Raw genomic sequence first — 17219 nt, forward strand, 5'->3', positions numbered from 1 at the left:
TGACGTGAATGAGTGGGGGAGTGAATGAAGAGGGAGCTGACATGAGCTTAAGGGAGGGAGTGACAGTGAATGAGTGAGTGAGTGAATGGAGGTGAGCGGAGTGGAGTGAATGGAGTGAGTGGAGTTAATGAGTGGAGGGTGAATGAGTGAGTGACGTGATTAATGAGTGGAGTGAATGAGTGAGGAGTGAGTTAATGAGTGAGTGAATGAGTAAGAATTGAGTGCAGTGAGTTAATGAGGGAGTGAAATGAGTTAGGGAGTAGTGAATGGTGAGTGAGAGTTAATGAGAGTGAATGAGTGAGTGAGTGAATTAATGACGTGAGTGAATGAGTGGGGGAGTGAAGAATGAGGGAGTGAATGAGTGAGTGGATGAGGGAGTGAGTGAATGAGTGAGGGAGTGAGTGAATGAGTGAGGGAGTGAGTGAATGAGTGAGGGAGTGAGTGAATGAGTAAGTGAATGAGTGAGGGAGTGAGTGAATGAGGGAATGAGTGAATGAGCAAATGAATAAGTGAATGAGTCAGTGTGTCAGTGAATAAGTGTGTGAATGAGTCAGTGACTGAGTCAGTGAGTGAATCAGTGAATGAATGAGTGAGACTCTCAAGACAGGAGTCACAGCTGTCAAGGGAGACTTGCCCCTCCATTTCCTCACTCTCACACTCCAGTCCTTCCTCCAAAGACCATGCCTGGGAGAATGGAGAACCAGGATTGCTGGACTGGAGGGAGAGCTGCAGGTGGGCAGGGCAGCAGCCTGGGATGGGAGACCCTGAGGGCTGCAGTTGGGAGGAAAGACAAGTCTCTCCACACCGAACCCCCAGGTGACACAGTCCAACACAGAGGACTCAGCCACGAGTGGAGCCACTCCGAAGTATGCATGGCCCAAAAGGGCTTACACACTTGCTAAGACAACCTTGTGAGATGCCTGGAATTTTAACAATACGATGGATTTGGAAAACTATGAAAAATTAGATTAATGTGCATTGCAGAATGCTGAGGTCCAGCGAGCTCTGAGCAGCAGCTGCCTTTTTCCTGTGGCAATAAGAGCCTTCTCTACACAGTGCCTCTGCTCAGGGTGCTCTGGTCTCTCTGTGGTTGGAGAGCAAACACAGCCCAAGAAGGTGGCATTTCTGCATCATTTCAAAGTAATCAGACTAGAATCAGGGCTGAGATGTTCCTTTTGTTGCTCTTAGCACTTAATTTGATTTTATTTTGGCTTTGTTTTGGTTTTGAGAGAGGTCCTTATGATTGATCAGAACCAGACATGTTTACTTCATGTCTGTGCTTGCCAGAGGAAGGCAGGCAGCAGTGCTAGAGGAATGGCAGGCTCTCATTCTGCCCAGTGCCCTGAACCCACACAGCCTGTGAGTGGCGGAGGAGCTCAGAAACATCACTTCTGCATTAATTCATGCATTTGATAAAAAACGCTTGGTGCTCACCATGGTCGTGCACCAGCAAAGTGTCCATGTCCATGACATAACAGTTGGAAGGCAGAGCCCTGTCCTCCAGCTGCCCACAGACTGAGGAGTCTGCTGTACCATAACGCCGTCATCCACCAGTGGAAGAGGTGCATGCACAGTGAAAGTGGCCAGCAGAAAGAGAGAAATGATGCCTGAAAGAGGGCACGTGGAATTAACCAGCAGAGGGGCAGAAGGAGGAGAAGGAGGATGCTCCCAACAAAGATGTGTGGGCATGAAAACACCATGTTCAGGACCACGATGGTCTTAGAAGCTGTCAAGATCAGGACGAGTCCAGTGGTCCCCCCATCTCAGCTGGTCCTCTCTCATGAGTCGAGTCTGCCAGTGTGTTCTTCTGTGTCTGCTGCCCCAGCAGCAGCCCATGTGTCTTCATGGCTAACCTCAAACCCAAATAACACATCCAGGCAAGCCATCATCCCATTCTTCAGAAAGTGGGTGCTAAAATGCAAGATGTTTAAAGGTATTTATTTAAGAGGTAATTTTACTTCATGATGTATTTTTCCAGATGTGCCCATTCTGGTTTTCAGCGGCTCAGATAGCTGAAAACCACAGTTCAGCCTCATTTGCAGGAACTGTTAACACCAAAAGCTGTTTGCTCTGCAATGGAGACTGTCTGTAACGACGGATGAGAAGATATTTCCTAACCACTAGATTTCTGCCTGGGTACTTCACCCAAGGGCTTGCCTCAGGATCCAACTGGGAAAATATAAGGATATTTATTTTGCTTTCTGCTGCCGTCTGTGACCTGATGCTGCTAGCAGATCTTTTAATTTTATTTTTTTTAAAGTAAACACCTGTCATCCCACTACTGTCCCCAGGGTCTTCAGTGGCCTGCTGGAGCAGGACCATCTGCTGACAGTAAGTGTGGGAACAGTGGAGGTGTGGGCTGCTGCCTTTTAATTTAGCTTCAGAGATGAGCAGGTGAATGTCTACACAGGAGCCATTCCTTCTGAAGGCCAGCTCAGCTTGACGAGCTGAGTAAGAAGCCACGAGTTAACGATCAACTACAAACCTCTGCAGAGGATACGGCAGAGGCCAGTGAGAGAAGCTGTGTTGGTTTTCCCCCATGGCTGAAGCATGCTGAGAACACAGAATTAGCACGAACCCAAAAAAAGCTTCGTAAAAGTTAATCACTGTAGACAGCACAAGCCAGTCTGAGGATGGCTCCCAGCCCAGCCTGGCGTCCCTTGCAGGGGGACCCAGGGAACCGCAAATATTTTTATAGGCTCGAATGATGATGCTGGAGACACACAGTCATCGGGGAGAGACATCTTTTTTTCTGGAACTCTGTCCAGAGCCTAGACCCTTAGTGTCACACTGACCCGTAGTATCACTGTTATTGGTTATTAATGATCAATACTACTAACTCATGTTTATGTTCTTTGTACAGTCTGAAACCCTTCTAAGCACATCATTAGCTGTCATGCTGTGAGATGGGAGAGACTTGTAGAGGAGACTGAGGCACAGGACAATGAGAAGCTCGAGGTCGCTCAGTGATCTGGCAGCACGTGGGGTGTGCCCTGAACTTGGCTGTTGTGTGTCCTGGCAGGAGCAGAGGGTGGGTTCCGGGTCTGCAGTTCACTCTGGTCTTGCCCACAAGTGGAGTATTTGCAGAGTATGGTGCAGAGAGTGGTTTGGCGGTTTGGGAGCTGTAGGCTGCAGGTCAGGGCCTCACAGTACAGGCGTCTCCATGCAGCTGTTGCTCCCATTGCCAGTAACGGGATTTCTATCCTTTTATTCCTACATTATATACACCAGGAGCACTCCCCCTTCAGGAAACGCAGCACGGACTCTGTGCGATGAATCATCCCCCTTTGGTTTAGCAGCTTTTAAGTCCGGGTGCTTCTGCTGTTGGACCCACCTACAGCCGGGTAAACTGCAGGCACAGTCCTGCTCCATGAGCCACTGACCTGTCACACCCATCCTGATGCTTTGAAACTCGTTTCGATTCTTCCTGCGGCACTTTCCATCCTGTCTTCTGGTCTGCATCGTTTTGCGTTACTATTTTAGGAATAATCTATAAATGTGCCCTTTGCCTTATTGGAGTGTATTAATTCCAAAATGCCTGAAGTCAAAACTGTCTGCAGAAGGCAGATGTTAGGGTCTGAGACCCCAAATTAGCACCTGTCTCATATGTCATCACCCAGTTCCCGTTTTTCTGTTGCCGTCTCTGTCCTCTTCTCACTTAGCTGAAGGTCGTTAGTATAAATAGAATTCTGAGGGGCCTGCTACGGGCTTCCTCACGTGCGCTTGTTTCCCGTGAAATTCATTTCAGCACTGTGGCCACACTGTGTCATTCTGATATCTTGGGACAAATGAGATGATTTTAAATGTACTTGCGAATTTGATCATGAGACTGCATTTTCTCTCTGTCGGTTTTGGTATGAATTATCCCAGAGTCTCAGAAAGGGGGTATCCAGGGCAGAACTGCTAGTGTCTGTCTCGCAAAGCTCAGAATCCCAGGTGAGATGCTGCTGCTGTTTCACTCTCAACAGAACCCTGCCTGCAGTGATTTACATACAAAGCAAGAGGCCAGATGACTTCTCCCCCAAAGCCTCAAACCCATTCTTAGGTTTCCATATGGAAAGAAAAAGCATACATAGTAATAACACACATTAGCACCTTCCAAATGTTTATGTAGCATCAGGAAGACATTGATCCATCGGCCTTAAGCCGTCCGAATGACCAAAGTGACTGGCTCCAGTTAGCCCCAGGCGCCCTGCACAGAACCTCACTGCCTGGCCCAGACCAGAGTGAAAACACAGCAGCTTCTGGCAGATGGGGGCATGGTGGTCTGGAGGCCCCAGTGAACAGGCTGTGTTCACAGCCACAGTTGGCACATGGACCCGTGTTACGGGGTGGACAGTTGCCTGAAGGCTCCTGCAGCACAGAAGGAAGGCCCTGGCCCTCGGCAAGCGCTCCGTCCACTCTCACATGCATGCCTCCCTCTGGTCTTGCTGGGGTCTGTGAGCTGAAAGCCTGGGCTCACAGCTGAGGGGTGGAAAGCACGGGGAAAGCAGAGGCGGGCTTCCTCCTGCCGCCGTGTGAGGAGGAGCTGTTGGTGTTGTACAAAAGTGCTGCAGGACCACCTGGGCTCAGGACCTCCTCACTGGGCATCCCGGGTGACTCCCAGCACTGGGCTAGGCAGAGATGCGGCAGAGCTCAGGGAATGTCTGAGCCCCACCACCAGGCGCAGTGTTCTGGGATGGAGGGAACGGGTACCTGACTTCACAGCAGATTCTTCGTATTAAAGGAGTGGGATGGCCTCAGCCCAGAGGAGGTCACAGCAGTACCAGTGCTGGGCTGTGAATCTGACTCAGAAGGTGGGAAGGTGACAGCCTCCAGGGGTGAGCCTCCCGCGTCAGGGTGGTCAGAGATCGAGCCTGTGCTTTCCTGGACAGCTTGTGTGAAGCGAGGCTGTGGTGCGTGCCCCATGCGTGGATGAGGAGGGTGAAGGATGTGGCCTGCAGGAAGCCAGGCAGAGCCTGCAGCCCTGCCACACCGGGGTTTCCATGGGGAGGGGAAGGGGTTCCAAGGACAGTGGCCAGTCACCTCAACATCCGGTCCTCCTTGAAGAAGCTGGTTGACGTTACACTTTCGAGGGTTGGAGCAGAAACAAGGCAGGAAGGGTGAGAGAGAGAAGGAAGCAGGCAGGGCCAGGGTCTCCCACCTTCAGCCTGGGTGGCACTGTGCGATGCTGTGTGGTGGGGCTGTTATGGGTGGGTGGGTTCTGCACACCCTGGCCTCCACTCCCTGGGATCTCGCAGCAGTCACACAGGTGTGGCGGCCAGCAGTGTCTTTGGGCACTGCCAAATGTCCCAGTGGGGGCAAAACCCCTCCATGAAGAAGCACTGGGCACCAGGCTCTGGGGATGTTTTATCAGAGACTATGGCGGGGTAGGGGCAGGGGTGGGCAAGATGGGTCCCCAGGGCAACAGAGGAAGAGCTGGCATGGAGGAGAAGAGCCAGAGGGGCCATGTAGGCCCCTGTATTCCAGAGGTAAATACTTCAAGGTAGAATTAATACGTGACAACCAGTTTGTATTTTGTTTTGTTTTTAATGGAAATCTCTTGTGTAAATAAATTCCTCCTCATAATAAAAGTAGGCCTGGCTCTGTGCTGGATGGAGCTAGTGTGTGCTCTCTCTTTCCATCTCCCTCTCTTTCTTATCTCCCTCCCCCTCCCTCTCTCTCCCCTCCTGCCCACTCCATCTCTTTCTCCCCTGCTCCCCCCGTCTCTCCCCCTCTCTCCCTGTCTCTCTCTCTGTCTCTCTCTCCATCTCTCTCCCTCACTCGCTCTCACACAGAGGGAGGATGTGATTTGACTTCAGTAAGATACTTAATAGCCCAGCTCTCAGGACTCTCTGGGTAGCCAACGAGCTGCACTGACCTGTCCGTGGCACTCGATGGCCTGGGCTTGCCCGCTCAGGAGACTTCCTTGGGCAAGTACATGCGTCCAGGGAGACTATTCCCACCTGTCCTGTGCCTCACTGCAGAAAGTAGCATCTTTTCATTTCTGAAAATGGCTTGAAGAGTAACTCAGTGCCTAATGGAAACTATGCACCCAGGGCAGGAAAAGGCCAAATAATTCGGGGCTGAATTCAATCCTGTTTCTCCTCTGATGGCTCCCACGTGCACGCCCTGAGCTCTTGTAAATCAGGACACATCCTGCTGCCTGACAAGCCCCCGTGGGAGCTCGGGGGCGTCCGTTGGCACCTAGCCCTCCTCCAGTAGCTGTGGGCCCTGGTTTCTGATCTGGACTCTGACCCAGGTGCTCCCGGATAAGCAGAGCAGGGTGTGCCCCAGGTGGGACCCAGACGTCAGACGCCCTCCTCCCTCCTCCCTCCTCTCCCTTCCCATTGGGCCTCATCGGAGGAGGTGTTGAAATTTGCTTTCCAATGTCCTTGAGAGATGTAGAACAGGTTTCAGCTGGAGTCACTACGTCCATTTTCCATAGCTGCATGGCCATGAGGGTCCCTGACTCCAGAACTGAGCTCCAGATGGTCACGCATAAGTGCCCAAGAGAGGACCCCGGGCTGGATGTTTTCCACGAAAGCCGCGGGGACCCTCACCAGGCAGGATTAAGGAAACCCCATGCTCAGTTGGGGCAAGACCCCAGCCTGGCCCTGCCCTGCTGCTGCCCTACCAACTACCAGGCTGGCCCCTCAGCACACTGGCATGGCCTGTGCCTTCTGTCATCAGGGTGATTTGACTAAACTCAGCGTCTTCTACTGAATCTTCCCAGCTCAGCCTTCTGGTCAGGCCCCAGGCCCCAGCCCTCCCTCCAGTGCCCCTCCCCCTCCCCACTTCTCTCAGGACTGGGCTCCCCCAGCTCCCTCCATCTAAGCACCACCTACAGCATCACCCACCTGAGGACCACGCCAGGTTCCAGATACCTGTGCGTTGTTTCCTTACATTGAATTATCCCAATAGAATGTGTTGTTGCCCTAGAGGATTGGAAACAACACATCTCAGCTTTGGAAAGCTTTGTCAGGCGGGCAGCTCTGAGACCGGAGCACAAAGGGCTGTGGACTTTCTGTGCCTTCTGTCCAAGGTCCTCTTTGGGAAATAAGTTTGGGCCCAGAGGGGGCCGTGGGAAGGGCTGGTTCTCTGAAGATGCAGGCGTCCTCCTGTCGAGAGCCTGAGCGCCCTCATTCTGACACCCAAGGCAGGTTTCTGGCAGAGGTGCCAAGGCCCCCAGAGCGCAGGCCCTGAGACACTAGCGAGAGAGCACCCTGGGGTGGCTCTGGGTCGGTGGTTGTTACAGTGTCCCGCAGAGCTGAAGTTCCATGGTGCTAGCCCCAAAGTCCCAGGGCAGGGAGGAGAGAGCCACACAGCCTCTTCACTGCCGTCCCCAGTGGGGGCAAGTGGTGGCTGTCCTCTATGATTTTACCTGGAAAAAAAGATTCTACTACCACGAAGAAACTAGAAAACTATTGCCCTAAAATGAAGAACACTTGGCATGTCCCCAAACCCTCATATCTCAAACTATGCCTTTTCTATATCTTTCTATAATGCATAGTTATTATTTATGCTATATTATCTATAATACTACCCATATTAATATATTTTATATGTCATCTATATTTCAGAGTATTTAGAAATCCCTTGTAATCCACAAGGCCGATGCAGTCTGTGATAAGAACGTCCTTCCCTCCCCGCAGCAGGAGTCTCTGTCCCCAGTGTTCTGTGGCGTTGTCTGTGCATTCTCAGCACCCTGTCTTGCTTTCCTTGTATTAATAGAAGCTGTACCGGAAGGAGATCAAGCCACCGTTCAAACCAGCAGTGGGCAGGCCTGAGGACACCTTCCACTTTGACCCCGAGTTCACAGCACGGACGCCCACAGGTGTGTGCCACGGTGGTTCCCTCTATTGGTGGCTTCTCCCACCTGACCCCTTAGGGACTGATACCTAGGAACAAGAGATTCCCATGCTTAAGAATTCTTTTCATGGAAAATAACTGTCCATTCTGTTGGGATTTTTTGTTGTTGTTGTTTTCTCTGTTCAGTGATAAAGGTTTAAGTGATAGCCCCAATTCTCTGTTGTTCCCTACGCAACCTCCACCTTGGAAATGATGAAGGTGTCCTATGGATTCTCTTATTGCAAGTCACCAGTCCAGTTACTTCCTGTGTCAGAGAGACACACAGCAAGAGCAAGAAGAGAAACTGGAGGCAATTAAAATCCCTCTTTCAATTAAAGTGCATTTACGGAGAGGGAAGGCTGTCAGTTACGTGTGTGGATTTGTGAGCTATAGATATTATTCATGCAAAAAAACAGAAACCCATTTGAAAAGTTGTATCGGCTACTAAATAGCATAGCAAATGGATGCATAAATTTGGTCTCCTGGTGTGTCTGAAATTACTCTTGGGGTCTAGCAAATTTCATCAGAACTCGTCAGCTCCCTTTAAAAGTTATCTTTTTTGGGATATTAATGAATTAAAGTTTGCTTTTTTATATGGTAATTATCCTGGTCTGATAGCACTGTCATAACAAAATACTACAGACTGGGTGGTTTAAACAACAGTCATTTTTTTTCTCACAGTCTGGAGGCTGGAAGTCCAAGTTCAAGATACCGACAGGGTTGGTTCCTGGTGAGGGCTCTCGACTTGACTTGCAGACAGACGGCTGCCTTCTTGCTGTGTCCCCTCGTGGCCTTTATTCTGTGTGTGCAAAGACAGCAAGACTGAGCTCTGGTGTCTCTGTCTTCTTATAAGGACACTAGTCTTCTTGGATTAGGGCCCCACACTTTTATCCTCATTTAACTTCAGTTATTCTCTTAAAGGCCTATATTAGTCTGTTTTCACACTGCTGATAAAGACCTACCTGAGACTGGGCAATTTACAAAAGAAAGAGGTTTAATGAATTTACAGTTCCCCATGACTGAGGAAGCCTCACAATCGTGGCAGAAGGCAAGGAGGAGCAAGTCACATCTTATATGGATGGCAGCAGGCAAAGAGAGAACTTGTGCAGGGAAACTCCCCTTTAAAACCTTCAGATCTCATGAGACTCATTCACCATCATGAGAACAGCGTGGGAAAGACCCGCCTCCATGATTCAGTCATCTCCCACCAGGTCTCTCCCACAACACATGGGAATTATGGAGGCTACAAGATGAGATTTGGGTAGGGACACAGAGCCTGAGATTTGGGTGGGGACACACAGCCAAACCATATCAAGGTCCTGTCTCCACATACAATTACACTGGGGGATAGGGCCTCAACATTTGAAGTTGGGAAGGACATAATTCAGCCCACAACACTAACAGTATGCTGGTTATGTGCAAAACCATCCACAAGCTCCTCCTATAGACATAAGCGGGACAAGTCCAGAAAGCTGGTGGCCAGGCTGCATTTTGAATCTACAGGGATTTGCTGTATTTTTTCTCACTGCTTTTGAATCTGAAATTTTCTTATTTTTTAAAAGATAATCAGGAAACAAATAGATGGTCAACCACAGAATGTCAAGTAGATGAAGTTAGAGAATCCACTTTGTTCCTCCAGATTCAGGCTGTTGGTGAAATCCCTGTTTCCCATGCCCAGATGAGTACATTGAGGTGGATGTGAGCTTGTGCAGATAGGGAGGGTCGTGGGGCTTTTAGTGGGACTTTTGATGGGCCTAGGCCAGCTCGTGACCCAGGCTACATTGGTACCAAGAACAGGAATAAAGCTGATTCCAGGCACTGTTAACTAGGGAGTCATGCCACCGACTGTTCAGTTACTTCTTTTGGGTCCTCCTGCAGTCCCCAGGTAGAATTAAAACTGTCATTGTAGCTTTGGTTCATCACTGATTCGTGATGTAATGAGGCTGCCTTGGAAAACACTTGTGGGTCTGCTCTCTCCAATAAGTGATTGTGGGATTTTCACCTCACCCCATTCTCAGCTTCCGTAGAAAGTATTTGTGTGTTGGGGTTGGTCCTTCCCATTGACAAAATTAACCCAGTTCACAGAACAGGATTACGTTTCAGTTTCTGAGTTGGAAAAGAGGGGGCAGGATTTGGGGATTCCATCCTGGCTCTGCCCACAGGTCACCCAAGCAAGTCATGATATTTCTCAACCTATTGTTGACCTGAATGTAAGAGGAGCTCAGAGGCAATTAGGTCTGACCACGAGATCATTGTCCCCGAGTCCACAAGGACCATATGGTCCCTAACAGAATGTGTACACGTCCTCATGAGGTGCCGCCTGTGGGGCTGTGTGTTTAAAATGTGGAAAGAAAGTCTATGTTTGTGCTGCTTGGTAAGAAAATGTTAATACAGTCAACTCTAATATTCACATGGACATGCCTTTTATCTTATCCGTGAAGAATTTAAACCCCAACCTAGTTGGCCAGTGGAACCAGAAGCTTTTTTTGAGCATCTAGAGAATTCCATTTTGTTTTAATAATAGCCTGAGGAAAACATAATTAGACACATTGCACTCCAATGCTATTCAGAATTGGCTTTTTTATTCCTTAGTGTTTCCAGTTCTCCAATCAGTTTCACTGAATTTATCCCACCACCGTTTGCCTTTGAGGTAGGTAGTAATTGAAGTGCTAAAGACACATTAAATTCATTCTGATTGTATAGGAAGGTAGGATTTTCTAAGCATGTGAGCTGAGCACATGGCTGGGTGAATGAGCAGCTGTAGAAATGTGACTCTGAAGCAATGGATAAGCTACAAATCCTTTACTGGACACACAGTGGGAATTTCTTGTAGTTAGGCTTTTAGTCTTTTCTTAAACTTCAGCCAGTGCTCAAGCTGGTTTCTATTCCCTGATCACACGCTGGCTGCCCATTGGAGCATGCCGCTTAGCCGGAGATGCCAATCTAAGATTTAAAACTGATCAGGCAGACTCCACACATCAGGAAATATCTACAGGACCATGAGAGGTTATTTGTAATTACTGTAATTCTACATCTCTTTTTATCTAACTCACATTTTTGCTCTTCTTAAAGACTGTGCTGAAAATCAGCATCCCTCAGGTGATTATAAAGTACTCAAATTCTATTTAGGCCACCTATCATTTCCTTACTGGCTAGCCACAGTGACCAAATATCAGCCTCTTAACTTTCGGGGAAGACCCACTTGGCCTTCAGTAGATTGCTGTTACTCTTACCCTTTCCGCAAGCTCTCCTTGGTCTGTGTGGGGAGAGGCATACGTTCTCTGGCCACGGAAGGTTGTGGCTGTGTCTTCCATGCCTCTTGGTTGGTTAGAAGACATTGCTTACTGGAATTACAGATTTTCCATTCACCAATGAAACTGTATCTGTCAAGTTAACGTGGCCCGTGCCCCCACCCCACGCACACTCCTCCACAGGCTGTAAATTAGCCTCCCAATCCTTGCTCAGCACCTCACACTCTGTGGCTCCTACGGATTCCCTAGAATAAGCTCCAAGTCTGAGTCTGAGTCCCTAAGGGAGGACATTAAAGTGCCTCCAGGTTTGAAGATTTCTTAAACCATGATGTAGCCGTGTGTATTTCATTTTTCTGGGGAGAATCTGCGGCCCATGGTAGCTCAGGGGATCTTTGGGAGGAGGCAGACCTCAAAGCCAGACTTTGTGCAGAGAGCAAACCCGGCGTAGCAGGAGCGCCTCCTCCTCCAGCTGCTCCATGTAATGGGAAGCAGAGCCGCTCAGAAAGCCCAGAGCTGCTCTGCCGGGTCGCGCTGCAGAATTTCAGTTTCTGAAAACCACTCAGTGTGCCTTCGGTTTTTTAATGATGCTTTGCTAGTCTGGTGCGTTGGAAGTTTATTTCCAAACACAGCCAACTCTGGTCACTTTAGTCCAGGGGTCGTGCGGGCATCTACCAGGGGTGACTGTGAAGGCCCCTTTGTTGGCCCCTTTGAGGGCCGACACCTGGCTCTGGCTGCCTCTTGGTTCAGGACACTGAAGGTGAGTGCAGGTGCATGAAGCTTCTTACCCCAGGAAAAGCACCCGTGGGGTGCTGGGTCATCCGTCTGCCCACGGCCTCGCCCCCACTGGCACCAGAGGCCCACATGGCTTGGGGCCTGGCTCCTGGGCTTTGGAGCGGCTGCCCTCATAACTGTTGCCTCAAAATATGATGCTAAGAAACAAAAAACATGTTATCTGCAGCTGCCTCCCAGCCCCACACACCTGCCGCACTGTGAGGAGATAAAACAGAACTAGGTGCACTTTTTTCCTTTCAAAGTACAGCAACTAAAAGAGGAGGCGGGGAGAAAGTGCTAAGAGGCAAAGGCCTGCAGGTAGAGAATTCTAGAATATACAAATACACACCTATACATACATGGAGTCTTAAAAGATATATAAATAAGAATGTTTAAATTTTACGTATGTGTGTTTTCAGGAAAATTACATATTGTATTATCATATATTATAAATGTACATATTATATAATGTATTATAGTATTCTATTTTAATGTAATATATATTCTATTTTAATATATTAATCTTTTCTGTTATCCTATTCTATTTTTATATATATTAATATATATTTAATTTTTTAAATAATGTTTGGGTTCTTCATATTGTTCAACAGCTTTTTGCTTTTTTGAATTTGACAAACGATTAGGAAGCCATGTCTCTGTCAGTCTATGCAGCTGTAGCTCCTTCTGATGGCCCTGGCCTCACTGGCAGGACTCACACAGCAATCATTACAAAGCATACTGATACAGATGGGCCACTGTTGAGCATGACCATGATTATTTTAGTGAGGAGTATTTAGTGTCTCCTTTTTCTTTTCTGTAACATATCACTGAAACAGACTTTTTCTACATTTATGTCTAAGTACTTTGGGATTTCTTTGTTTGCTTGTTTTTTGTTTTTGTTTTTGTTTTGTTTTGTTTTGAGACAGAGTCTCGCTCTGTCACCGAGGCTGGAGTGGCGTGGCTTAGTCTCGGCTCACCTCAACCTCCACCTCCCAGGTTCAAGAGATTATCCTGCCTCAGCCTCCTGAGTAGCTGGGATTACAGGCACCTGACAACCACACCCGACTAATTTTTGTATTTTTAGTAGAGATGGGGCTTCACCATGTTGGTCAAGCTGGTCCTGACCTTGTGATCCGCCCACCTCAGCCTCCCAAAGTGCTGCAATTACAGGTGTGAGCCACCGTGCCCAGCCCGTTTTATTTTTTATTTATGTAAATGTCAGAGGTATGGATGTAGTTTTGTTCATGGGTAAAGTGCATAGTGGTGAGGGCTGGGCTTTTAGTGTAACCATCACCTGAGGAGTGTTCATTGTACCCATTAAGTAATTTCTCATCCCTCACCTTCTCCCACCCTTCCACATCTCCATTCTCTATCCCTCCATGCTCGACGTCCACATGCAGACATTATTTAGCACCCACTTATGAGTGAGAACATGCGATGTTTGACTTTCTGTGTTTAAGTTGTTTCACTTAAAATAATGGCCTCCATTTCCATCCATGTTGCTGCAAAAGGCATGGTTTCATTCTTTTTTATGACTAAATAGTATTCCATTGTGTAGATGTACCACATTTTCTTTATCCAATCACCTGTTGATGGACATTTAGGTTGATTCCATGACTTTGTGATTGTGAATAGTGCTGCAGTAAGCTTGCAAGTGCGGGTGTCTTTTTGAGGCAATGATTTCTTTTCCTTTGGGCAATGCCCAGCAGTGGCATTGCTGCATCGAATGGAGTTCCATTTAGTTCTTTGAGAAATCTCCATACTGTTTTTCGTGGAGGTGGTCCTAATTTATATTCCCACCACTTTTCTCCATATCCTCACCAACATCTGGGTTTTTTTTTTTTTTTGACTTTTTAGTAATAACCATTCTGACTGATATAAAGTGATATCTCATTGTGGTTTTCATTTGTATTTATCTGATGATTAGTGATCTTGAGCATTTTTTATATGCTGTTTGGCCACTGGCCATCTGTATGTCTTTTGAAAAATGTCTATTTATGTCCTCTGGTCAATTTTTAATGGAGTTATTTATTTTGTTGTTGTTGTTGAGTTGTTTGAGTTCCTTGTAAATTCTAGATATTACTCCCCTGTCAGTTGCATACTTTGCAAATATTTTCTCCCATTCTGCAGGTTGTTCATTCATTCTGTTGATTTCTTATGCTGGTCTTAAAAGACTTTTCTTTTCTGTCTTTTTTTTTTTTTTTTTTGCAATGGAGTCTCATGCTGTCACTTAGGCTGGGGTGCAGTGGCACAATCTCAGCTCACTGCAACCTCCACCTCCCGGGTTCACACAATTTTCCTGCCTCAGCCTCCCGAGTAGCTGGGATTACAGGCACACACCACCACATCTGGCTAATTTTTTAAAATATTTTTAGTAGAGACAGGGTTTCACTATGTTGGCCAGACTGGTCTCAAACTCCTGACCTTGTGATCCGCCCACCTCAGCCTCCCAAAGTGCCGGGACTACAGATGTGAGCCACCACGCCCGGCCCTGAAAAGACTTTTGAAGTGTTTGCCTAGACCCATATCCAGAAGAGTTTTCCCTAGGATTTCTTCCAGTATTTTCATTGTTTCAGGTCTTTCATCACTTAAGTCTTTAATCTCTTAGTTGATTTTTGTATATGGTGAGACATAGGGGTCCAGTTTCATTCTTTTGCTTATGACAAGCTAATTTTCCCAGTATCATTTATTGAAAAGAGTGTCCTTTCCCCACAAAGTTTTTGTCAACTTTGTGGCTTTATTTCTGGGTTTTCAATCCTGTTCCGTTCATCTGTGTGTCTATTTTTATACCAGTACCATGTTATTTTGGTTACTATATCCTTGTGATATAATTGAAGTCAGGTTGTGATGCTTCTAGTTCTAGCTTTGTTCCTTTTGCTTAAAAGTGCTTTGGCTATTCAGGCTCTTTGTTGGTTCCATGTTAACTTTAGTATTGTTTTTTCTAATTCTGTGAAAAATGACGTTGGTTTTTTGATAGAGATTGCATTGAATCTGTAGATTGCTTTGGGTGATAGGTTCATGTTAATGATATTAATTTTTCTGATTTATGAGCATGTGATGTTTTTCCATTTGTTTGTGTCATCTGCAATTTGTTATTACTGTGCACTTTTGAAAGTAATTCTGTAGGATAAATTCCTAGATGTAAAGTTGTCTTCAGAGGACATGCAAATTTTAAAGTTAGCTTTAAAAGTTACCTTGACTTTCCAAAAGATTATGTCAGTTATGCTCCCTCCTACAATTATAAGAGTGTCCACAAACCCAGATGTGATTGATTTCTTTCATTTTTGTTAATTCATTAGGCAAAAGTGTTATCCTATTTAAATATGTGTATACTCACTCCTTAGAGAGATTGGGCATCTTTTCATGCCTATGGTAGCTGTCAGAATTCCTTCCTTTGAGTATTTTGCTCTTTTCTCATTGATCTCTGGGAGCTTTTGGGCAATAGAGAGTTTTGCCTCTCATCTGTTATGTATGATGCAGATTTTTTTTCCCCACGAGGCATTTCTCCTTTTGTTTTTCTTAATGATAAACTTGAAGTGGGATCAGTCTCACGGCAGTCATGCTTTTGAACACAGATCTTACAGAGATCAGAAAAATCTTAATGGAAGGGAATTACTCCTTTTGTACTCTGCCTTGCTGTGGACAGGAGCAACAATGCCCAAATGTCCTTGAACAGCAGAGCACGTGCACAGCACACACGCAGTTATGCAGCTGTGGGCACAGGGTGGGACCTGTGGAACCTAGAGACCAGATGCTAAGGATACAGGATTCATGTTCACTGACAATTCCATCCTGAGGACATTGGTGCCTTCTTAACTGAGTCTGGAAGTGGGTAGGGGTGGAGGACTGTGGTCAAGAATATAGAGTCAATTCAGAAGTTAGTGAACTAAAAGATGCCATCAATGATAATCCTAAAGTTTTTGTTCTGGGTATTTTGCCATTTAAAATCAGATCATTAGCACGACCCAAAAGAAAGTAGTTTCATCTGGTTCAGCATTTCTACATGTCTGTTTTACCTTTTCCTCCAACACAGGCATACACCACGCGCACATACACACACATGCACACATGAATTGCATACACATACCACATGCACACACACTATCACTTCACCCCAGGGTCACCCAGCTTTCATGGCATCTGAACTCTGCCCCTGTCACCTGCAGACTCTCCTGGTGTCCCCCCGAGTGCAAATGCTCATCACCTGTTTAGAGGATTCAGCTTTGTGGCCTCAAGCCTGATCCAGGAGCCCTCACAGCAAGATCTGCACAAAGTCCCAGTTCATCCAATTGTGCAGGTAACTGCGTTTGCCTGCAGTGGGTTGGGGGCAAGAGGGCACTTGGATGATGGGTGACTCTGGTGTTCCCTGTGACCTCAGTCACCCGGGGGTTAGGTGCTTAGGATGGGTGGACTTTAATCACCAATTCTTCTTCCCTCACACTTCCCGTTGTTCTGAGTGTCCCCCATGGTGGTCCCCATGATGATCTCACGTGGTGCTTCTTCATGGTGGTTCCTGTGATGGTCTCACATGGTGGGCCCCTATGGTGGTCTCCAATGGTGGTCCCTGTGATGGTCCCCATGGATACTCCCCATGGTGGCCTCCTGTGGTGGTCCTTGTGGTGGTCCCCATAGTGGTTCCTGGGGTGGTCCCTGTGGTGGTCTCCCATGGATATTCCCCATGGTGGCCTCCTGTGGTGGTCCCCATGGTGTTCCCTGGGGTGGTCCCCTGTGGTGGTCCCTGTGGTGATCTCCCTGGTAGTCCCTGTGGTGGTTCCCATGGTGGTCCCTGTGTTGGTCTCCATGGTGGTCCCTGTGATGTTCTCTCATGGTCGTCCCTGAGGTGGTATCCATGGTGGTTCCCATGGTGGTCCCTGTGGTGGTCTCTGTGGTGATCTCCCATGGTGGTACCCATGGTGGTCTCCCTGTGGTGCTCCCTGTGGTGGTTCCCATGGTAGTCCCTGTGGTAGCCTCTCATGGTGGTTCCCATGATGGTCCTTGTGGTTGTCCCATGGTGGTCCCCGTGGTGGTTCTCATGGTGGTCCCTGTAATGGTTCCCATGGTGATCTCCCTGGTGTTCCCTGTGGTGGTTCCCATGGTGGTCCCTGTAGTGGTCTCTATGGTGGTCTCCCATGGTGTACTGAGCCCTTGCTCTTACCCTACTTGGCATTTGTCTTAAAGAGGGAAGGTAAAGCCCTGGGAAGAATGTCACTATGGTGTCTATGGCCAGAGACTGGAGCACCTTCCCTGTGTGGATTCTAGCCAGGACCCTAGGATAGCAGTTTAATTTGTGGGTATCATTTTCCCATGATGAAATGTAATCTTTGGGAGGTCTTTGGAAGGTGATATTTTTATAATGAGTTTCTCACC

At 47.5% G+C, this 17219-nt stretch overlaps 1 protein-coding gene across 3 annotated transcripts in view; it reads left to right on the forward strand.

Moving 5' to 3' along the window:
• The window catches only part of RPS6KA2 (ribosomal protein S6 kinase A2), a 251825-nt gene that overhangs the window by 197153 nt on the left and 37453 nt on the right, over nt 1-17219 (forward strand). For all 3 annotated transcript variants that reach the window (XM_017869541.1, XM_017869540.1, XM_017869539.1), the window contains exons 12-13: nt 7714-7816; nt 16019-16149. In XM_017869541.1, the coding sequence (XP_017725030.1) occupies nt 7714-7816; nt 16019-16149 (234 nt within the window). The remainder of the gene's footprint in view (nt 1-7713; nt 7817-16018; nt 16150-17219) is intronic.

The sequence above is a fragment of the Rhinopithecus bieti genome, unplaced genomic scaffold (assembly GCF_001698545.2).
Source record: "Rhinopithecus bieti isolate Rb0 unplaced genomic scaffold, ASM169854v2 scaffold_3948, whole genome shotgun sequence".
NCBI classification, from domain to species: Eukaryota; Metazoa; Chordata; class Mammalia; order Primates; family Cercopithecidae; genus Rhinopithecus; species Rhinopithecus bieti.